At 37.8% G+C, this 23,072-nt stretch overlaps 4 protein-coding genes and 1 long non-coding RNA gene across 6 annotated transcripts; all 5 read right to left on the bottom strand.

Moving 5' to 3' along the window:
* Positions 1–572: 572 nt before the first annotated feature.
* On the bottom strand, positions 573–3,512 carry LOC133986563 (putative uncharacterized protein DDB_G0277255). Its single transcript, XM_062426326.1, has 4 exons — positions 3,461–3,512; positions 2,591–2,864; positions 2,306–2,458; positions 573–754 (listed from the first exon to the last, which is right to left on the bottom strand). The coding sequence occupies exons 2-4, from the start codon at positions 2,853–2,855 to the stop codon at positions 573–575; spliced, it is 600 nt and encodes a 199-aa protein (XP_062282310.1). The 5' UTR covers positions 2,856–2,864; positions 3,461–3,512.
* A 466-nt stretch (positions 3,513–3,978) lies between these two features.
* On the bottom strand, positions 3,979–7,466 carry LOC133999002 (pyrin-like). Its single transcript, XM_062438095.1, has 3 exons — positions 7,411–7,466; positions 6,062–6,332; positions 3,979–5,955 (listed from the first exon to the last, which is right to left on the bottom strand). Exons 2-3 carry the CDS (start codon positions 6,321–6,323, stop codon positions 5,789–5,791), a joined length of 429 nt encoding a protein of 142 aa, XP_062294079.1. The 5' UTR covers positions 6,324–6,332; positions 7,411–7,466; the 3' UTR covers positions 3,979–5,788.
* A 1,028-nt stretch (positions 7,467–8,494) lies between these two features.
* Positions 8,495–9,753, bottom strand: LOC134000690 (pyrin-like). The gene is made up of 2 exons (XM_062440144.1): positions 9,474–9,753; positions 8,495–9,032 (listed from the first exon to the last, which is right to left on the bottom strand). The coding sequence occupies exons 1-2, from the start codon at positions 9,748–9,750 to the stop codon at positions 8,884–8,886; spliced, it is 426 nt and encodes a 141-aa protein (XP_062296128.1). The 5' UTR covers positions 9,751–9,753; the 3' UTR covers positions 8,495–8,883.
* Positions 9,754–12,397: 2,644 nt separating this feature from the next.
* On the bottom strand, positions 12,398–20,109 carry LOC133998996 (uncharacterized). Of its 2 annotated transcripts, XR_009927365.1 has the most exons (4): positions 19,987–20,109; positions 18,572–18,845; positions 18,312–18,457; positions 12,398–13,494 (listed from the first exon to the last, which is right to left on the bottom strand). It is a non-coding gene; the product is annotated as an uncharacterized LOC133998996 (long non-coding RNA). The 2 variants fall into 2 exon arrangements; XR_009927364.1 differs by lacking the exon at positions 12,398–13,494 and having other exon boundaries at positions 17,331–18,457.
* Positions 20,110–21,130: 1,021 nt separating this feature from the next.
* On the bottom strand, positions 21,131–22,869 carry LOC133986547 (uncharacterized). The gene is made up of 3 exons (XM_062426325.1): positions 22,821–22,869; positions 21,668–21,934; positions 21,131–21,579 (listed from the first exon to the last, which is right to left on the bottom strand). Exons 2-3 carry the CDS (start codon positions 21,918–21,920, stop codon positions 21,131–21,133), a joined length of 702 nt encoding a protein of 233 aa, XP_062282309.1. The 5' UTR covers positions 21,921–21,934; positions 22,821–22,869.
* Positions 22,870–23,072: the final 203 nt, after the last annotated feature.

The following is a 23,072-nucleotide window of genomic DNA, read 5'->3' as shown; positions in this document are numbered from 1 at the left end:
TTTAATCAAATCAAATACATGGCTCCTATACACCAGCCCCTAATTGCTTCTGGCAGAAGACAGAGCAATTCTCAAAATATTTAAAAAAGGAGCCATTAAAAAATAAACAAAAACAAAACCCAAATCCAGAACAGATTAACATTCTTACACTTAATATTAGTATTAATAATTCATGCATGTTGTACCACCATGTTTCTACATTAGCCCAGTAGAGAAACCAAACAATGGCTCTAGAGAGGTTCCGTAAAATTAAGACATTTCAAGACAACTACCGTAAAAAACAGTAAATAAGACACATTTTTGGATATAGATCTGGTATGCATTCCAATAAACCAGTCTTTAATAGAAAAGTTGTTTGTTTGTCACAAAGTTCAGCTAACTCATGTTTGTTATTACTTATAAATCTAACAATTTCAAAAATGTCTGCAGAAATTCATAATTTTTGCTGTAATGACGTGTCATGGTTTGGTTGTTCAGCTTGTGGTTACATTTTCAAGTTAAAGCAACGTGAATAATTTGATTCACATTTTAAAAACGTGTAAAACCACTAAAAAAATCAACAACAGAGGCAGTTACTGTGTATTTATGTTAATATTCATTGACACACCAGAGCTGGGGTCATGGTAATTTGGAGCCACAATGCGACTTCCACCCTGGGCACAAACTGAGGCGCCAACAGCAGGAGCCACGTCAGAGGAGGAAGAGGAAGAGGAGGAGGAGGGAGTTGGAGGGTTTTTCCCAGCTGCTGATCCCCCTTGTGAAGTAAAAGAGAAAGAAAAGAAAGAAAATAACAATTACCTCTTCTATTCAAAACAAAGCTTGAGCAAAAAATATGAATTATTTGACTAGTTGAAGCATAATTAACACAGTAACCCATGATCTGCTGCACAACTCGTCATGTTTTATCAAGACAAAATAAGAAATACCCTGGATAAAATGAAGACATTTCTATCAAAATGTATAAGTTATTAACAGGCACTAAAGCGGTCTAATTATATTATTAACCAAACTAAAGCAGCAAAGTGTCCACAGGCTAACAAGCTAACAGGCTAACAAGAACTGAGTCTTCTATCTCCAAGCTAACAGACTGGAAAATACTATCTGACTCTGAAACATGAACAAATCTGGCAAGCCCACCGACCCCGAGGCGGTGTTCAGTATGTACATCAGTAAGTATGGGATGTGTCGAGGGCAGCAAGTCTGTACAAGAGCTGTTATTCATGTTTTTAGTACTGTACAGTTTAAGCACAGAAGTGTGTCGAGTCAAGTATTGTTTTTTAGTAATGCTACTGAAGGGTGTCAGTAACAGGAACAACAAGGAAAAACACCTTATTGACTGGAAGGTTACTTTAAAGGTGCAGTGTGGAGAATTTAGTGGCATCTAGTAGAACAAAATATGAATATGATATTCACAAGTTTAATTTGATAAGTGTGTAATCATCTGAAAATAAGAATCATTGTGTTTTCCTTAGCTTAGAATGAGCTGTTTATATCTACATAGGGAGCAGGTCCCCTTCCACAGAGCCTAAGATGAAGTCCGAAGGAACCTCCAGCAAAACTTTATTAATAGACCAACGTGTTTCGGCTTGCAGCCTTCATCAAGGTCTGAGACTGGAATGATAATATCTGGTTCTTGGATCAAAGTAATGTACAGAAAGCATTTTGTTTGCAACTTCATCAACTAGCTACCATAAAAACCAGTAAATAAGACACAACTTTGACACAGTTTTTTTTATTTAAAAGTGGGGTGCATCTTATACACCAGTAAAAATGTAGAGAGGTTGGATCTGGATATAGATCTGGTATGCATTAAAATAAACCAGTCGATCATAGAAAAGTGTTTTTCCCAGCATGACACGCCCCAAAATAGATTACGTCTTATAAACCGGTACGATTTATTTACCGGTTTAAATTTATTGCTACTCTGATTTGCCGTCTGACTGGCTTCTTACCCATAGAAATGGCTGCTGAGGCTCATGGGAATTGTAGTATCTTAGATGTTCACCATGCCAAAATCACAGACAGAGTCCTAGAGTTTCCATGTTAAGTTGTTAAGTAATAGCTACTGAGGAGATTGTTTTAAGAACCACTGAAGTGTTTATCTCAGACATTAGCACAAGACATTTTTTGCTGTAATGAAACCCCTGTGGTGGTTCAGGCTGTTCAGCTTGACACAGGCTTTTGCTACATTTTCAAGTTAAGCAACATGAATAATTTGATTCACATTTTAAAGAGGTGTAAAAACCACTAAAAATCAACAACAAAGACAGTTACTGTGTATTTATGTTCATATTAATTGACACACCAGAGCTGGCGCCTTGGATATTTGGAGCCACAATGACACTTCCACCCTGGGCAAAAACTGAGGCGCCAGCAGCAGGAGCCACGTCAGAGGAGGAGGAGGAGGAGGAGGAGGAGGAGGAGGGAGGTGGAGGGTTTTTCCCATCTGTTGATCCCCCTGGTGAAGTAAAAGAGAAAGGAAGAGAATAACAATTACTTCTAATAATACAAAATACAAAGCTTGAGCAGAAATATGAAGGCTTTGACTAGTTGAAGCATGATTAACACAGAAACTCATGATCTGCTGCACCTGCGTATGCCTTCTTTAACTTGTCCGCTGCATTGTTGTAGTTTATCCTCTTCAGGATTTCAGCCGTGACGTTCACAGCCGGTTCTTCTCCGTAGCTGTTGATCATCTTATTCACGATGTCTTCCCTCTCCTGGTTCTCTAGCTGGCCCTTACGAAAGGGCTTACATTCACTCAGCACTTCCTGAGTGAGGTTCCACTGAAACCTTTTGAATTCATTACCACTCAGCTCATCCAGAGTGTCTAAGATCAGAAGTGGAACCTGCATTTTTGATCACTGAAAGGAAAGAAAATAAGATTTCAGTTTGCAGATTGATGTGCAATGGTAAGCCACTTTTTATATTTAGCTGAAAGTGCACTTATCCAAGTTCTAAGACTTCTTCTTTCACATTCATGTTGAAGAAGACGAACTTCCTGAATTTAAAAAATCTGATATTTTTGATAATTTGACACTTAAGATCAATTTACAATAAACATTTCAAAGGTTTATTTCTTCATTGAACAACCACAGTGCTATAAGGTAGCCATATATTGTTTTTACAAAAACTTTATGTAACTTTATGCAACATATGCACATCACTGTAGAACTGACATTTTTTAGCTTGGTGTATTTGGTATTTTGCATCAATGATTTGATAAATCAGTATAAAGTCAACATTTTAAAATATTGATCTCACTATATTATGTTAAAAATACAAAACTAGATTATTTGTCAAAATCTAACTGAATTCAAAGTATAGGTAAACATCATAATAATGATATTGTGAAATGTTATGATATTCAATCATCCTTGTGAAAACTTTGATTTGAAGTCAGACCAGTTGTGACAAGCTGTGAGAAATATTTTCTTAAATATCTTAATAAATGTCTTACCGTAGCGACTAGGTAGAAGTCTCAGAAAACGATGAGACTTCTGAGAATGCTGAAAATGCAGTAGCATGCAGTTAATAGACTGCTTTTAGTTTCAAAACTAGAACAATAAATAGGAAGTCTGAGAACGGCCAAACATAAGCACAAGTTCATATCCGAGAAAAGCAGAGAAATGCTGAAAACGTGACACAAAGCACGTGTCTTTACCACAAGTAGAATTTTCCCATCATCTGACTATGCACTTTCTCTTTGTACATTAAATTAGTTTTTACATGTCAGGGATTTATATAGACTTATAAAACCAAGGCAAATTGCTCATAGTACTGAATATTTTTTGAATTTTAAGAACTAAGCTTCCTGTGGAGTGCAGTTAAATATTTTGTATGAAAGACAAATGCTGATTGACAAATCAGCAGGCAAAACTTTACAAAGACCTTTCTGCCTTGTTAAAATAAGGTTCTATAAAGAAACACACATGAGACGGTTATATATATATTCAAAGGGCACAAGTATGGATTTAACTCAATTTAATGAAAGAAATACAAAAACAAGACCAAATCCATTATACAGATCCCTTTTATTTAGGCTAACATCTTCTGGACTTTGATTGATCTAAACTAACAAAATCGTGTACATTCAGCTTCACATTCACTCCTTTACATGATGTATAAAATAATCACTGATTTCTTTGGTATGAAACAACTTTTAAAAATACAGAACTCTTTTTAGAAAAATGGCAGCATGACTAAAAAAGGGTCTGAAAAGTCCAAGCACATGTTCCCTCAGTTATTCCACAGTGAGTTTTTTTTCTACTGTGAAATGAAAATAGGCACAGAGTGTATTTTTGGTTATTAGTCTGTGAGGTTTTTGTTGCTCAGATGTGGCTGCAGCTCCACCTGCTGACATGAGGTAGAGATGGCAAAGCACCATACTGACATGTAACTATGAAAAGAGCCTGAAAGTAAAATCTGTTTAAATACCAGTATCAACAATTTAATGGGGAAAAAACTTTTTCTGTGCAGTGATGCTGGTTTGAGGTAAAGATAACGAGCAGGCCGTTTTCACAGAGGCATGTCACAGACGTGACAAAAATAATAAAAAATAATAATGATGGCGTTATTTTCAATCTGCTTTTCCTACTGTGACAAGTCAAAATGCAAAAGGCAGACACTGAGTTCAGACAAAGGAATGTTTAACACATTATACATTAAAAATACACATAGTGAATACTTCATGTTTTCATATCAAACCCTGATTTGGAAACCAGCTATCTAGTGGTGAAAAAGCAGTTATAATGCTTGTTTTGTTATTTATTATGGTGGTTTTTATTTTGTAACAAACGTGTAGTAAAATTTCTCATTAAAATTTACCAAAAGAGCCCATTATCTTACTGTTAAGATTATAATGACAGCTGTGTTTAATACATCTATATTGTGCCATAGCTGGTGTCACATCATTATAATGGTCATGGTGACAATTAGAAAAAAATCCAAAGAATGTAACTATAAAACTATATGATCATGCCCTAACCTTTACCCCGTTGTTCTTATTGTATCCATGATGATAAGAGTCACCTAACTTTAAGGAGGTAATAACTTTAACCCACACTACATGTTTATGTACCCTTAAAGGGATAGTTTGAATTTTTGTGGTTATTCACAGTCAATGTATTACTTACAGAAGATTTGGGTCGGCATGCACCAAGTTAGCTAAGCGCTGTACAGCTGTGGACGATACTTTAGCCACCTAAAAAAAAGGGTTACCCAAATGTACTGCAGGTAATACAATGACTATGTATACAGTAGCTACCTCTCACAACCCCACTTCTAAAAAATACAAACAATCCCTTTAAGAAAGAGACCATTTTAGCCCAAATCATTATCTTTCCTTATTCCTATGTAAGTGGTATTTGTGCCTAAACCAAACCAGATCTTAACTAGTAGCCTAATGTGTTACAGTTTTGGAAAGCAAAGACAGACTATATCATTTTGGCTCCAGATTAGAAAACACTCATATATGTCAATCTGGACTCACTTGGTCTAATAATGTCTTTGGCCTTGTTTAATTTGGAGGACTTGCTGAATGTTGACCATGTTCACATTGTTAGTTTAGATTGATACGCAGTGTCAAAATCACATCTCAACCAGATAAAGAGAGAGTAGGAGATCAATGTTAGTACACGTTATCATTTGGGGACATGGTTAGAAGTCAGAGGGTTACTAAATCATTATAATTTGTCATTTTATTGCTTTAATTACCTGATGTAAGTTTCATGACAGTCCATCTGATAATTGAGATAGTTGACCCTGAACTAAAGCCTCATGGTGTATTTTAGTTTCCCTGGTTTGGAGTGTTGATGTTTACAGTCACTGCTCCAACGGTACTACCATCGAACACTGGAGCGAAGACCACACCCCCTTGTTGAGCAGACATTGTAGTAGGAGCAGCAGGAGGTCTGGAAGCAGAGGAGGAGGTGGAGGATGTAGCTGCCCCTGCCCCTGAAAAAAAAGAAAAGAAGATACAGTTAAACAGTGGGAGACAAATGAAAACAAAGATGTAACTTTGACTTATTGGTAAATTTAACAAAGTCACCGTCCACCGCACCTGCGTATGCTTTCTCTAACTTCACTGCATCGTTTTTGTTCCCCATTGTTCTCAGGATCTTAGCAGTGATGTTCACAGCTGACTCCTCACCGTAGCGCTGTATCATTTGACTCACAGTTTCTGTCCGGGGAGCTTTCTCCAGACGGGATTTAGGAATTGCTTCCCAGCTGTCAGAGCCATTCATAAGGTTCCATTTAAACGTTTGGAAATCCTCATCACCCTGGTCTTCCAGAAAGTCAAAGAGCAGCTGTGAAACCTGCATTTCTTCTCACTGAAGAGGCAGAAGAGGGGAAATTATTTTTCAATTTTCAAATGAGTTATCAGTCTTAAAGTATTATAGTGTCTATACTGTGTTTTAGTGCTGCTTGAAAGTTTGTGAACCCTTAAATATGACCAAAAACATGATGAGATTCAGGCCTTAAAAAGTATGCGAACCCTTCCTTTTAGTAACTGTGACCCCATTTTGCATCAAAGCAAATTATCTCACAAAATATCAAAACACTTGGTGTCCGTGCATGCTGGCAACAAACATATTTCTGTAAATCATGAAAAAAATCATGAAAAAAATCACAAAAATGATGAAAGATGTCCCGTCTCACAACATAAAGAAATGCAGTGTCACTATGACAGTCTTTGTAAAGCAGTTGTAAGTTGTAACTAGTGCTCAAGTCAGCTTTTTGATCCATCAATTAGTCAAATAATTCATTAGAAGATAGAAGAATAATTGGCAACTTTGATAGATTCAAAGCAAGCAAGAATGAGAAACATCCCCCAGTCCCAGCATCACCTTAACCTATAGGTGACTGAGGCTATTTTCTGACATGTTAGAGATCAAAAAGTCATCATATTGATTGATAATGAAAATAACAGTTAATTTAAGCCCTTATCTGGTCCAGATGTGGTCAGACAGCTCATTATAGCTGACTTCAAGATGAATTTAAGAGCTAAAAGACAAAGTAAGCAACTTGTGGGAGGATGATTTCCCATAACCTGGCAACCAAAATCATTTACTTGGTCCATGGTCTTAACTTCCACACTGTAACATCTGTTCACAGCTTTGGAGATACTCTGCCAACAGACAAATTAATAAACTTGAATAATCTCCTCAGTTTAATGAGGAAATGAATAATGATTCATGAGCTGATCGCAGAAATGTTCATCGGAAAACAACAACTCACAGGCCTCAACAATACGACCAGGCGCCGTTCAACGTTTACACACTTAACTTTACTTAACATCTGTATTTTGACCAATACGTGCGCCGCGAGCACAGCAGGCTGCACCACTGCACGACCAACGTGCCAAAACTGCGCTTTAATGAGCATTAGTTATCATCCAAAACAACTTACCGTGGTTCGACAGCCTACATATACCAGTCACATAAGAAAATGTACAGAAAATGGCGTACAGTATTTAGTTTCGGTTTCGGGACGTTGAAGACGCTTGAAGTTCAGAGGCGCAGCTGCAGCAGCAGCCACGAGATATGAGCAGATGTTTAAGTGGAGAGAGAGATTACAGGCTGGCCAATGAGTGACGTGTGTTCCTTTATCTTAACAAAAAGTTACTCAGGAAACAACAAAACACCAAAAGTTAAATAATATACATTAATAACATGCAATTATGAAAGACATCCTCCCCTGACAAAACCCCCCCCCCCCCCCCCCCCCCCCCCCCAAAAAAAAATAAAATAAAAATTAAAAATAAAAATAAAAATCACACCCACTGACCCACTGCAGTTTGAATTTTAGTTGATGTGTTAAAGTTAATAAACAAACAATAATGATTCAAATCATTTAGCTTTTAAAGCTAAAGATCATTCAAACTGAATATTAACCTCATTAGTGTAGCATGTTAGCATGACAACAATTTATTTTAACCAGGTTATGAGAAGTGAGGAGATCAGTGTGACAGCAGTTCATCCTCTGGGAACATATTCAATAAAGAATGAAACAGTATCATGGATGTATAAAGATAACTGGATATTTCTATCATTTATTCCAATGAAAGTCGCTCTGTGGCACGTAAAGCCAAAAAAGCCACTTCCTGAAAACATAATGCACACGCTCACTACAGACATCCGCCGGCTGAGATGACTAACATCCAGCTAACTTGAATGTGGCTCTTCTAGACTTTTCAATGTGATTGGACCTGGATGGATCACTTTCTGATAGAGAGACAAGTCATTGGGGGGATTGTGACGCTCAAAAAAAGTAATGTGCTCATTTACAGACTTCTCTTACACAATGTAAGTCTAGGGGGGAAATAATCAAGTTAGCATATTTCAATGCTGTTTAATGTTTGAATTCACTTACTGTACATGTAATCATGTTTAATGTCCACTATGTTTAATCCATCTGAGTCTTACCATGCAACCTTTAAATGAGAGAACATTTGTCTTATTGCATGCTAAAGTACAATCAATGTAACAGAAGAGTTCATGGAATGTGTTTAGAAAAGGCTAAAAATGGGCTAAAATGATGCAAAAAGGGTATCAAGTCTGTCAGTGCATGCATCTCTGCATCTCATCGCTGGTCTTTCACTGATCATCCATCTGAGTTTGTTTGTAGTCCAGGTCCTGTTTGTATTCTGTGATGTCTTTTATGAGGTCTTGCTCGTTTGTTGTCTCCGTGAAGAAGTTAAAAACATTTTGAAGTTTCTTTTTCTTGGCCAGTCATGTCTCAGTCATCAGTCATGTCTTTAAAGAAAACTTCCTACACTGAGCTCTATTGTCTCTGTCAGGACGTTGACAGTAGTATTCCTCCTCAGCAGTGGACTCTATCGAGGGATTTGTCTGAGGTGTTTCTAAAAGCTCGTAATGTAAATCAAGGTGAATTAAACTCTGTAGGCTTTGTGATGACCACACTCCCATGGATGACCACACTCCCATTGATGATCACCATTCCTTTCTGAGCAGGAGGAGCAGCAGGAGGTGCCAAAGCAGAGCAGGAGGTGGAGGGTGTAGCTTCTCCTCCTGTGGATAAAAAAAATAATAAAAAAATACAGATACAATAAACAGAGAGAGAGACACGTTAACCATTTGTAGGTCTGCTCAACCGTTTGGTAGAGGTGTCATGATATCTGGTCAAAAACAAAATGTATTTAACCCATTTAACTTTTTGGGCAATCTTTACTTGTATGAGGTATGTTATACACAAAAGACCATCAGATTGCATAATGGTTGCTATAGAAACAAGTTGTGCTAGTGTATAAATGAAGAATAAAACAAATCACTGCTGACATTAGAGATCCTGCTGGAGATATAGAGGTCTGTAAAACATTACATTTAGGGTAAATGAGAAAGAAAATCTATGTTTTATGTTGTCATGGCCTCAAAGAGGTAGGAAAAGCAAAGAAATATTTTTTAAAATAGCACTTTCTTGGTGTGTGTGTGTTGACTCATCAGTAAATTTACCATCCACTGCCACTGCGTATGCTTGCTTTAACGTCTCTGCGGCGTTGTTGTTGTATATTTTCATTAGGATCTCAACAGTGATCTTCACAGCGCACTCTTCACCGTAGATCTGTATAATCTCAGTCACAGTGTCCGGCCGGGACGCTTTCTCTAGACGGGATTTAGGAATGGGTCTGCAGCTGTCCAACACGTTCATCGTAAGGTACCACTTAAACTTCTCAAAATCATCATCACGCAGGTCTTCCAGGTTCCCAAGTAGGCTCTGTGAAATCGCCATTTCTGCTCACTGAGGAGGAAGAAGAGGGAAAATTTGTTCTTTCAACATTAAGGGATTGGTTTGACATTAGTCCTATCTGTCCACACTGTGCTTTACAGGGGGAATATGTGCTTGTCTATTTCTTGGACAGGACCAGTGACTTCCTGGAGTCTTGTCGTCACTGTGAGGTTGCCATTCAACCAGCAGAGACACCAGGAAGTCACTCAAGAAGAAGTTGGGCACATAACCCTAACCTCCATTTCAACCACAACCTGACATTTTAAGATCTTGATTATCATACAATTTAAACAAACAAGATATAATATGTTAATTAGCAAATTTGACTTTGACTGGCTGTTTTTGTTACATTAGCAGAGCAGGCTAAGTGTAGTTTTTATGCTAAGCTAAGCTAATAACATAAATAAACATGAGCGTCTTACCGATCTTCTCATTAAATTCTCAGCAGCAAAGCAAATCATTTCTCAGAATGTCAAACTACTTTGTGTCAGTGCTTGCTGCCAACAAACACACATGTATTTGTTATTCTTGCTAAATTAAAAATGAAATGTTAATGTATGTATTTGTTGTGGCTGTTTGTTTTGAAGAATACAGCTTAATTCATTTGATTATAATATAAGTATCATTTTAGTTAATTTAAGTACTGATTAATGCTTTTGTTTTGAGGGCCTTGGGGCACAGAGGTGAATCTATTTCTACAGGTAGACAGGTAGAGGACCAGCAGGCACTGGGGAGGGCATATGTTGTTTGAGAGATGCCATTGTTCTTTGTTTGCTCGCAAAATGATAAAATAAACCGAAGAAACGTCAAGCTTGTCTGGACATTGCACTTTTTTCCCCCTGCGTAAGATTCCTGAGGTGCCTCAGTGGCCATTTCGATTTGAGTTTCTTAATTTATTTATTTTTATTTTTTATTTTCCTCAAGTTGAGGACTTATCACCACTACATTGACACCCAAGAGAAGGTTTATTTATTCTGTAAATTGCAGGGGGGGGGGGGGTCACAAGAATGATGAAAAACTATCTCATAAGTCAAAGCTTACTAAAGTTTTACAAATCAGTTTTAATTAGAACAACTTTTGGGTTGCCAGGTTGTGGAAAATCCTCTTTCATCTAAGGGTCCCATGTTTCTCTCTATTACTGCTAAAATGAGCAAACATTAGTATGCCATCTTCATTTCAACTGTAATGTAAGTCAACCTCCTGATCCTTCAACTATTAGATCATTCATTAGATAGAATAGCTAGAATCATTTAAATAATTGGCAACTATGAGGAAGTTAAACCTCAATTGGAATGGTTCCTCTCAGATAATCCCCTTGAGGTACTAGGAAGTTAGTCTGTTTCCAAGAAGTGAAACATACAAGAGTTGCAACATTGGTGTACGTGTGGTCTGAAATACACATAAGGAAAGTTAACATAAATCCAAATATAACAAATGTAAGTTAGTTTTGTTTTAGAGTACACAGATAGATAGATAGATAGATAGATAGATACATAGATAGATAGATAGATAGATAGATAGATAGATAGATAGATAGGTAGATAGATAGATAGATAGATAGATAGATAGATAGATAGATAGATAGATAGATACATAGATAGATAGATAGATAGATAGATAGATAGATAGATAGATAGATAGATAGATAGGTAGATAGATAGATAGATAGATAGATAGATAGATAGATAGATAGATAGATAGATAGATAGATAGATAGATAGATAGATAGATAGATAATAAACAGCATCAGCATGAACAACACTGATAATAGCTAAGGTTACAAAGTCAATCAGTTAAACAAACTACTAAATGTAACAATGTATGTCAGAATGAAGTAAAATACATGAATAAAAAGGTCAGTATTTACAGTATATGCTAAGTTTCAAAGCTTACATGTACAGTATGTCCTTTATCCAGCCCACAACAGAGAAGATAGACAGTCCAGATGGTCGCTGTACAGTTTCCGCGACTGTGAGACTTTGCTCCTCTCGTCATCTACTTCAGAGAGAGAGAGAGAGAGAGAGAGAGAGAGAGAGAGAGAGAGAGAGAGAGAGAGAGAGAGAGAGAGAGAGAGAGAGAGAGAGAGAGAGACCAACTTATTAAGAGGTAGAGGCAGTAAAGCTTTCATACAACAACTTTGATACATTTAGTAAAAATGAAGAACATTCCCCAATTCCTGCTTGACATCTGGAAGGATTTGCTGCTTTTATGCGATATATATTTGCAGTTTGCAGTGTTACTCGGCCAAAACAAGCTATTTGATAGCATCAATTTGGGCTGTAGGAAACTGCTGCTAAACAAATAGCCTAATCAATTTATGTGGCTACAGCTCCACCTACTGGCGAGAGGTGGAAACGACAGGCACCATGACAGCAAGGTATGTTAAAATCCCAGTATCACTTTAACAGAACAAAGGGCTTTTCTTGGCAGTGACACAGGTGTAAGGTATGGATAATAAACAGACCCTTTTCACATATAGACGTGTCACAGTAGGAAAATTACAAGTGTAAATAATGATATTAATGATTGCAAACCTGAGACATTGTTATTATTAGTAGTGTCTGTGCTTTTCCTACTATAAGTCAGACACTGAGAACAGACAAAGGGATGATTAACACATTCAAAACACAAAGAATACTAATACTACTGCTTCTTTTTTAAAAACTTGTATTTATTTGGAGGAGTAATGCTTTCTTTTTCAGGAACACTCGGATCATATTCACACATTCATACTTGGAAGCTGCCCAGTACAACCACAGAGGAACAGTTAGGTACATGAAACACAGACATAGCACGGACAAATTATGTTGACTTGACGATTACTGCCAATAAGAGCTCCAGATTAGAAAGCCCTCCTATGTGTCCATGTGGACTCACACAGTACAGTTCTTGTTGTATGTTGACCATGTTCCCTTTTTTGGGTTAGCATGTTGGAAGGATAACATTTGATAATTAGCAGGACAAGCTCAGGGCTCAGTTATCAGTTTCTTTCTTGATATCGAGGCAGATGACCGCCCACTTTGAGCCTGGTTCTGCCTGAGGTTTCTTCCCGTTTAAAAGGAAGATTTTTCTTGCCACTGTCGCCAAGTGCTTGCTCATGTGGGAATGTTGGGTTTCTTTATATTAAAGAGTACGGCCTAGACCTGCTCTATGTGTTAAGTGCCTTACGATGACTTTTGTTGTGATTTGGCGCTATATAAATAAAGATTGATTGATTGATTGATTGATTGATATCCAATGTGTCAATATGAGCTAAGAAGGGTTGCCAGATTTTGTAAAAGGTCTGAAGGGGACCTCTTAAAGAGTACCTGATTTTTTCAAGCTTAACACATTTCAGTACCTCAACAATCCAATTGTTGTGTGTGGAGGAACGAGTCCATTTTAGAAGAATGAGCCTCCTTGCGCGGACAGTGGTAAATGCAATTACCTGTTGTTCGGTTTGGGTCTTAATGAGGGTGGGTGGTATCCCGAAGAGGGCAAGATGTATTGGTTTGCCTAACGCTGTAACAATTGTATCAAATACTGCAGTCCAAAACTCTGATAAATTGGACATAGCAGAAGAAACATATGTTATATAGTTGGCAACAACATGTCATTTTGGTTAGTGCATTTTCTTTGGGGAAAACAACGTGAGGCTTGCACTTAAGTAAAAATTGGAGGGTTACCAAATATTTATAATGTGTCCTTTTAAGACTTGGTCTGCGATAAATTTCATGACAATCCATCTGATGATTAAGATATTTGTCTCTGAACCACAACCTTATAGTGTATTCCCGTCTAGTCTTCCTGGTATGGCTGTGTTTCATGAGTTTATTTGTTGATGGTTACATTCCATGTTCCAGTGCTACTGCCGGAGACTGTTGGGGCAAAAACCACACTTCCACCCTGAGCAGACACTGCAGCAGGAGCAGCAGCCGCTGCAGCAGGAGGAGCAGCAGGAGCAGTGGCACGAGCTCTTCCCTCTGTGGTTGAAAAACAAGGACAGATACAGTTAAACAGTAAGAGACATGAAAACAAAGATTTAACTTTGACTTATTAGTAAATTTAACAAAGTCACCATCCACTGCACCTGCATATGTTTTCTTTAACATGTCTGCAGCATCTTTTTTCTTCATTTTCTCCAGGATCTTAGCAGTGATGTTCACAGCTGACTCCTCACCGTAGGCCTGTGTCATGTGACTCACAGTTCCTGTCCGGGGAGCTTTCTCCAGACTGGATACAGGAATTGCTTCCCAGCTGTCAGAGCCTTCCGTAAGGTACCATTTAAAGGTTTCGAAATCACCATCACCTATGTGTAGCAGCGTCTGAAGGAGCAGCTCTTTAACCTGCATTTCTGCTCACTGAGGAGACAGAAGAGGGGAAATTAGTTTTCAATTTTCAAATGAGTTATCAGTGTTGAGTTTGAGATTTTGGGAAATATACTAATTTGCTTTTATGACAAAAATGATACCACTCCTATATAATAATACACTTTATAAGTATACACTTTATTACAGACACAGGTCCATATAACACAACATACAGTAAAAAATAAATATATAAAATAGAGATTCAATAAGAATACAAAGAAGGAAAAAAATGCATATTATAAAATATACAAGCTATTGCACCAATGCCGTCTTAGCCTCGACGTGTATCTATAACAACTTTTCAGAGGGCTGACTAGGGCTTCCATTATGTGGTTCTCTGACTTGTCCAGGCGACACATAAAACTAAATATCAACTGTCTTAAGAGTGCCTCACAGGTTGGCACTCTAGAGGACACAAACAATTGGCTGGCACTATGCCACCTAGGAACACAGAGTAGCAGCCTCATTGCATCATTGTATGCAACCTTGAGCCTCTGCATACTCTTTTTTTTTTATAGTTAGACCACAATTGGGCAGTATAAAATGGAGTGATATAGCTTCTGAACAGGGAACACTTCACAGAGTCAGAGCACATAGAAAACTTCCTTATAAGCATGTTAGCTTGAGAATAGATTGTAAAGCGCTGTCGATGGATGTACAGTATATGTGTCCATACTGTGTTTTAGTGCTGCTTGAAAGTTTGTGAACCCTTAAATATGACCAAAAACATGATCAGATTCAGGCCTCACTTTGTGTCCGTGATGCTGGCAACAAACATATGACTGGAAAAGTTGACACTGGACAGACTAGAAAGAAGATTTTTTTCTGTAAATCATGAAAGAAATTCACAAAAATGATGAAAGATGTCCCGTCTCACAACATAAAGTGTCACTATCTTATGAGTTAGTCTTTGTAAAGCAGTTGTAAGTTGTAACTAATGGCTTATTAATTTTGAATGAATCATTTACTGATATTTTAGTTTATAGTTTCAACCACTTTAGTTCTGTAAAAAAGGGCTGCATGACTTCTTGATCTGGATTTACTTGGTCCATGGTCTAAATTTACACTTTAACATCTGTTCACAGGTTTGGAAATATTCTGCCAACAGACAAATCAACAAACGGGACCGAAAAAATCTCAGTGTAATGAACAAAGAAAAAGTCACTAAGGTTCAAAATCCAGCAGTGCAGCTATCACCGTTCAGCTTTTTAAAATAGCCAGATGTGTGACGACGCGCACAAACTCTTTTAAAAACGACATATTAATACAGAAATGTCCAGCGGAAAACAACCACAACTAACAGGCCTCAACAATACGACCAGCCGCCGTCATGTAAAATGTTAACACCCTTATGTAACTTTATAATTGTAATTTGATCAATAAGTGCGGCATGAGCGCAGGAGGCACCATGGCACGACCACCGTGCCAAAAACGGCGTTTTAATGAGCATTAGTTATCATCCAAAACAACTTACCGTGTCACCGACAGCCAACAGATACGAGTTACATAAGAAAATGTACAGAACATGGGGTATACAATAAGTAGTTTCGGTTTCAGGAAGTTTTCCTTCAAGTTCAGAGCGCAGCAGCGCAGCAGCGCAGCAGCAGCAGGAGGAGGCTGGCCAAAGTGACGTTTGTTCCTTGATCTCTACTCGTGAAAGAATAATACACCAAAAATAAATAGTATAAATGAATAACATACAATTAGGAAAGGACTTCCACCCACTTAGCCTGTGCCCACCAGTGTAGTTGATGTCTTTAGACTAATCGCGTCAAGCTCAACAGAGCAGATCGTACCAGACAGGAGGTCAGACAGGAATCAACATAAAACATCTGGTCCACTGCCAAAATAAGACAACCTGTGCAGCCTCCCGATCATATTTCAGCAACAAACCATGGCGGTTCTAGACCAGTTTTAATGGAAGGGCCAGGTCGGGGCCAGCTTTTTTGTTAGAGGGGCACATACAACCTTAGTACAAAATAATCACAAGAACTCTGTCATGTTATTATTAATGCAGACTCTTCGTTCCGGGGGGCCACAGGGGGGTCCGGAGTTGGCCCCTCTCGAGAACCGCCCCTGTGACAAACACGTAAAATGACTAAGACAAAGAAAATTACTAAATCAACAAAATTTGAAAAATCGGGCCATTTAGTTGTGCTGCTACTACAGTAATTACGGTAGCCTTAAGACACTCGTTTGGATTTAATTGGGCTGCCGAAATAACTGTAGGCTATTAACAGTGCAACTTAATTTTAAAAAGCAGATTTCTCTCCTGGAGCATGGTCTGCTCCGTTGCCGTAACGCTCCCGGTTGGGTTTGACGCCGGGCAGGACGGAACAAAACTGTGGTGCAGCCGTGGAAATCCCGGGTTAGAGTTAAGGGCCTTGCTCAAGGGTACCTCAGTAAAGAAGGAGGGGAAAATAAGGCTTCTTCACTTTCCCACCCAGATTTGCTCTTTTTAGTCATAAAACCCCAACGTTTAACTACTGATGAAAAAGTAATTGTAATGCTTGTTTTTTTTTTATTTCTTAAAGTATTAAGTATTTTGTAGCAAACATGGAGTAAAATTCCCATTAAAATGTACTGAGAGAGGACATGATCTTACTCTAAACGCTTTTATTGGGTCTTTTATCTGTTTTATTTCTCTATATTATTTTAATTTTTTTATTTTTTATTTTTTATTGTTTTTTTTGTTTTTTTATTTATTTATTTTTTTTAATTGTTTTTATTATTTGTTTTTATTGTTTCTACTTATTTTGCTGTAAAGCACTTTGGTAGGCCATTGGCTGTGTTAAATGTGCTATATAAATAAAGTTGACATTGACATTGACATTAAATATTACAATGACAGATGTAAAAGTAAATTTATATTCTGCCATACTTGGCAGCATATCATAATAATGGTCATGGTCATCATTAAACTTATTCTGTAAGACTTTAAAAACAGGGTTAGATGTCAATGGTTGTCCAGACAATAAGAAGATATGATGTAAAAGATCATGGTAATCAAGAAGCTGTCATACATGGACACAATTAGCGTAAAAAAGTGTCACATTTCCAAAACACATAACTATGATTGTCCCATAAGTGTAACCCCATGATTATTATTGAGACGTGATGTTGAAGGCTGCTTAACGTTAAGGAAGTAGTCATTTGAATTCACATAACATGTTTCTCTGACCTTAACAAAGTGATCTTACCCTAAACTTAAGTGTTTTTTATGACTAAGCCTGAACAGACTTTAACCACTTATCACATCTTATCTTATCTCATCTTAAAAAACAATTATTTTTTAACAGTGATGTTAACATTTTGGAAAACACAGATAAATGATGTCATCCCAAATGTACTATATGTCATACTGTCCCTTTAACAAAATGTTCATTTTAGCCCAAAGCATCAACTTTCCCTAATCCTAACCAAGTGGTTTTTTTAAAGTAAGAGGTTCCAAAAAAGGTTGACTATCATCATGGGCATCGGTCAGGATGCGTGGAAAGGAAGGCCATGAAACGTCACACCAAAAGTTTATTTCAATAATCAGGAATTGTTTCAGTGCAGCAATGAATTGAAGGGGGTAAAAAAAACTACACACAAGCATGGGTCTCCAAGTCAAATGTGCTGCCCCATGTGGAGGTGAATGCAGTCTTTAAATAAGGCTTGAGTGTACCAGGTGATCTTAATCAGGACAATTAATAGGTGACAGAGAGTGAACTAAACAGCCAATTAGTGAAAAGGAAGGGAGGAAAAAATGGAAGTGAGAAAAAAGGAAGTGCAATAAATAAATCAAAACAGCGAATCTTTGCTGCAGTAGTGTTGTCACAGTGTTTAACGGTTTTAGAAATCACAGACAAATTAGGTTGTCTTGACGATTACTGCCAATACACCAGATTAGAAAAAAACACTCCTATGTGTCGATGTTGACTCACGGGGTCAAGGACTTGTTGAATATTGACCATGTTTACCTTGTTGGGTTAGCATGTTAGCAAGATAACATTTGATAATTAGCAGGACAACATGTAATTCTAATCAGATAATGAGAGAGCGGGAGAGCACCTTATCCTTTTGGGAAATATTAAATAAAGCTAAACAACCTGATGGTGGCGCTAAAGTTAAAGTCAGAGGAATATTAAATCATAACAATGTGTCTTTTTAGGGCTTTGATTGCTATAAATTTCATGACAATCCATCTGATAATTGAAATATTTCTCTCTGTACCACAACCTCATGGTGTATTCCCTTTCTGGTCTTCACGGTTTGGTTTTTTCATGAGTTTATTTGTTGATGGTTATATTCCATGTTCCAGATGTGGAACCGTTGACCGTCTGGGCAATAACCTCACTTCCACCTTCAAGCTCTTCCCTCTGCAGTTAAAAAGAAAAGAAAAGACAAATGCAATCAAACAGTAAGAGACACATGAAAACAAAAATGCAACTTTGGCTCATCAGTGAATTTAACAAAGTCACTGTCCACTGCACCTGCGTATTCTTTCTTTAACTTCTCTGCGGCGAAGTTGTTGTTTATATTCTTCAGGATCTCAACAGTGATGTTCACAGCCGACTCTTCTCCGTAGTTCTGTATCATTTCACTCACAGTGTCCCTCCGGGCTGCATTCTCTAGACGGGATTTAGGAATGGGTGCGTAGCTCTTCGAGGCGCAAGAAGTAAGGTACCAATTAAACGTTTTGAAATCACTATCAACTAGGTCGTCCAGAGTCCGAAGGAGCAGCTGTGGAACCTGCATTTCTTCTCACTGAAGAGGTAGAAAAAGGGTAAATTAGTCTTCAGTTTTCAGATGATCTTTCAGTGTTAAGGGATTGGTTTGGGATTATTGTAGATATACACTTATTTGCTTTGTTGCACAGAGTTTAATGAGAAAATCAATACCACTCCTGTGTCTGTCCACACTGTGTTTTACAGATGGATATATGGTCTATTTCTTGGGTAAGACCAGTGACTTCCTGGAGTCTTGTCATCACTGCGAGGTTGCCATTCAACCAGCAGAGACACCAGGAAGTCACTCAAGAAGTGATATTTTGAACATGAAAAACGTTCCCCAGTTCCAGTTGAGTCATTTTTGACAATTTGCTGCTTTTCTTGGTCTTAATAGTAAATTAAATATATTTGGATTTAGGAGTGTTAGTTGGCCAAAAACAAGTAATTTGATTGCATCACATTGTGTCTATAGGAGACTGTGGCTATTTTCTGACATTTTATAGATAAAAAATCATCATGTTAATCAATAATGAAAATAACAGGTAGTTAAAGCTCTAATCAAGACTGTAACTCTAAATGTTAATAAATTCTTAATGAAATAAAAAATAGTAAGCACCGTGTAGGAGGATGATTTCCCACAACCTGGCAACCAAAATCATCTGGACCTACTCTCTGTTTACTCACGATAAATCTGCTTAAGTTTTAGTAAAATCGATGAAGCAAGTAATTATAGTTTATAAATGATTGCAGATCAACAAACGGGACCAGAATAATCTCCTTAGTGTAATGAAGAAATGAATATTGATTTAAATAAACACACACAGGATTCATGAGCTGATCGCATCGGTAGTTCAACTGCACAAAGTCACAAAAGTTAAGAATCCAGGAGTGCAGCCATCACCGCTCAGCTTTTAAAAATGCCAGATGTGTGATGACGCGCTGTGCGCACAAACACTGTTTATACGACATATTAATACAGAAATGTTCAGCGGAAAACAACCACCACTAACAGGCCTCAACACGGCCAGCCGCCGATCAACGCCAACACCCTTCTGTAACTTTACATTTGTAATTTGATCAATAAGTGCGGCGTGAGCGCAGCAGGAGGCACCACGGCACGACCACCGCGCCAAAAACTGCGCTTTAATGAGCATTCATTATAATCCAAAACAACTCACCGTGTCACCGACAGCCAACAGATACAGTTACATAAGATAATGTACAGAAAATGATTTAGTTTCAGTTTCAGACAGAAGTTTCAGGAAGTTGTGCCAAAAGCACAGAGGGCAGCAGCCACTGACAGATAAGACGGCATGAGTTGGTGTTCAAGTGGAGAGGGAGAGACGTGAAGTTTGTTTTATAGTGCAGGCTATGTTTTTGTTTGTTTGTTGTTGTTGTTTTAGTTATTAAATGTATTGATGATAACCATGTTGCCGGTATAGCATAATCTATTATAGTCCTATTTCACCACATAAGAACACATTATCAGAATTGTATGACTTTAATGAAAACACATTTAATCGGTATCTTTTATATTATCATTATCATTATATTTTGATAAACAGCACAGAATATGTTGAACTTAAAACAAGTGACATGTTGAACAGAAAACGACAAAAAAATTGCAGAAAAACAACTTGTCAAAATTTATATGGCACCTCAAGGTTGTTAACATCATCATAAAAGCAATTTATAAACATGATAAAATCATTTTAAAGATACGTTTAAATATACAGAAATACATCAATTCAACACGCATACACGTTTTCTCCTTAATCCTTGTGAGGACACCCATTGACATAATACATTCCTTAGCACCTTACTCTAACCTTAACCAGCACAGCTGAATGTCTAAACCCAAGCCTTACCCTAAACCCATTTCTGATCTTAAAACCAAGTCTTAACCCTCAAATTGAAGGTCTTAGTCCTCACAATGCTGGTTTTCAAGTGAAACTGGTTCTCTCAATGATAGACAGACATACGTGCACACACAAACACACGCAAACACACACACGCACTCACGCACGCGCACACACGCGCACGCACACACACACACACACACACACACACACACACACACACACACACACACACACACACACACACACAGGTCCATCATATCTTGCAGTTTTTTTCAGTCTTTCCTCAGTTTTCATTGTCTGACTGAAGTATGGAAGTCAGTTCTTGCCCTTCTACTCTTTATGGTAATAGTGGTTCTAATATGTCGAACCTACTTTAATTGATCCAATATTCACATTACCACAAGCACTACCATTGATACTCCGGCCTGCATTATTGGTCCTTTGGACTGTCTTGGCATTATCACTGATAACCGTTTCGGATCTCTAAGACTCTGGGTATGCTGCCATTAGTAATCATGTCACCATTCTTGATCTTTAGGACTAATGGAGCGGCATCATTGATAATTGCTTTACCATTCTTGACAATGACGACTATGGGAGCGCTACCATTGATAATCACGCTACCATTCGTGACTATTACAAAAATGGGAGCGCTATCATTGATAATCGCATTACCATTATTGGCTATTAGGACTTTGGGAGCACTATCATTGATAACCACATTACCATTTTTGGCCATTATGAATGGCGGGGCGTTTCCATTGATAACCACATTACCATTCTTGGCCATTAGGTGGCCTGTGGCACCTCTTGCTTCACCAGCAGAGATGTTTTGACGAGCTGAACGACCCAAAGCAGATGAGAAGGGTACAAGTTGGCAAGGGACATTTTGCTCAGCTGCTGCTCCCTCTGGAGAAGAAAGATCAAGACACAGAAATCAGTAAGAAACACAGTTGACCAAACATTGAGCATTTACAAACTCACAGATCTACAGCACCTGTGTATGTTTTCTTTAACTCCTCTCCAGTGTTGTTGCGGTACATCCTACTCAGGATCTCAGCAGTCACATTCACAGCCATTTCTTGACCGTAGCTCTGTATCATCTCAGTCACAGCGGCGTGTCGACTTGAGCTCTTGGCCATCGGTTTACAGCCCGTCAAGACATTCTGAAGGAGGTAGGACTTAAATTCATTGAAATCCTGGTCATCCAAGACCTCCATAAGCTCCAAGAGCAGCTCTGGAACCAACATCTCTGATCACTGAACTGGTGGAGGAGGAAAGTAAGTTAGAAATGAGATATAAGTTGATCAACAGAACAATATATGATGTGTGTTTTATTGATCTAAGGGCATCTGGGGAAAAATCTAAAATAGATAACTAAGAGCATTTGGGAAGACTCCCTTGGAGAGAAACTGATTTAAAATCAGCTTATGCCATCTTCATTATCTTCTATTATGCCAAGATATAGCTCCATAAAACTATGAAGAACAACCAGAGACTTCACAAAATTAACTCAATCCCATACTAAATCTTGTTCCTCTCTTTGAATTTTGACATTTTTGAAAATTCAATTTTTGTCTTGCAAAATTCTGCCAAATATTGTTTTCTTTTATTGACAATATATGACATATATGGTTATAATGTGTTTATTTTAGTTTTACGTATCTCTGAGGAAACACAACAATATTTCACAATACACAACTGGACAAGTTTTTCCTGCTAAACGTTTTTTTTTAAATGAAAGAAAACAAATTAAATGTTTTTGTCTTGTGAAAACCATTTACTGGTATGTCCAAAATTAACAAAAACAGCCCTGTTTTCCACTTTGTTACAATGCATTTTCAGGTTTTCAGTTTTACAAATAGTTTATTTAGCTTACATGTTTTCACGGGAAGTTTTTCAGAATGATTCCCCCAACAGTTCTTTAAATGAAAGCGTATCATTAAAACCTATACATATAAAAACATAGGCCTGTAGATACACCTATGATCCTACATGAGAACACCTTTCCCAAATCATTCAACCATTCAAAATATCAGATAAGAACATAATACAATACAATGTTGTATATTATATCTGCTCAACAATCACCATTAAAATCACAGCAAAGGAAACCACAGATGTAGAAAACACAATCAAAATGCACCTACCAGTAGTCAGTCTTTTGTGAGCTCAATTAATCGAAATGTCCGACCACGACGTTGACAATCAGAGAGCAGACAGAAACTACAACACACCTGCAGACTATATATACTGTTGGCTGCAGACTTCCTTTTGGTTTGACGGGAAAGTATTAGACAGCACAGCTATGATGGTCCACATGGGCGTGAACTGATTACACAGAGAGAGAGAGAGAGAGAGAGAGAGATGAGAGAGAGAGAGAGAGAGAGAGAGAGAGAGAG

This window comes from Scomber scombrus, chromosome 2 (genome assembly GCF_963691925.1).
Source record: "Scomber scombrus chromosome 2, fScoSco1.1, whole genome shotgun sequence".
Taxonomy (NCBI): domain Eukaryota; kingdom Metazoa; phylum Chordata; class Actinopteri; order Scombriformes; family Scombridae; genus Scomber; species Scomber scombrus.
Note: the sequence above shows the minus strand (reverse complement) of the source record. Positions and strands in the feature narration are given on the sequence as shown.

Excerpts from the sequence above, each read along its gene's own strand:
- LOC133986563 (XM_062426326.1), bottom strand. The coding sequence starts at position 2,855 with ATGCAGGTTCCACTTCTGATCTTAGACACTCTGGATGAGCTGAGTGGT. Across the intron at positions 2,459-2,590 it reads GTTAAAGAAGGCATACGCAG|GGGGATCAACAGATGGGAAA; the intron begins GTGCAGCAGATC and ends TTACTTCACCAG. Across the intron at positions 755-2,305 it reads TATCCAAGGCGCCAGCTCTG|GGGGATCAGCAGCTGGGAAA; the intron begins GTGTGTCAATTA and ends TTACTTCACAAG.
- LOC133999002 (XM_062438095.1), bottom strand. The coding sequence starts at position 6,323 with ATGCAGGTTTCACAGCTGCTCTTTGACTTTCTGGAAGACCAGGGTGAT. Across the intron at positions 5,956-6,061 it reads GTTAGAGAAAGCATACGCAG|GGGCAGGGGCAGCTACATCC; the intron begins GTGCGGTGGACG and ends CTTTTTTTTCAG.
- LOC134000690 (XM_062440144.1), bottom strand. The coding sequence starts at position 9,750 with ATGGCGATTTCACAGAGCCTACTTGGGAACCTGGAAGACCTGCGTGAT. Across the intron at positions 9,033-9,473 it reads ATACGCAGTGGCAGTGGATG|GAGGAGAAGCTACACCCTCC; the intron begins GTAAATTTACTG and ends TTTTATCCACAG.
- LOC133986547 (XM_062426325.1), bottom strand. The coding sequence starts at position 21,920 with ATGTTGGTTCCAGAGCTGCTCTTGGAGCTTATGGAGGTCTTGGATGAC. Across the intron at positions 21,580-21,667 it reads GTTAAAGAAAACATACACAG|AGGGAGCAGCAGCTGAGCAA; the intron begins GTGCTGTAGATC and ends TTTCTTCTCCAG.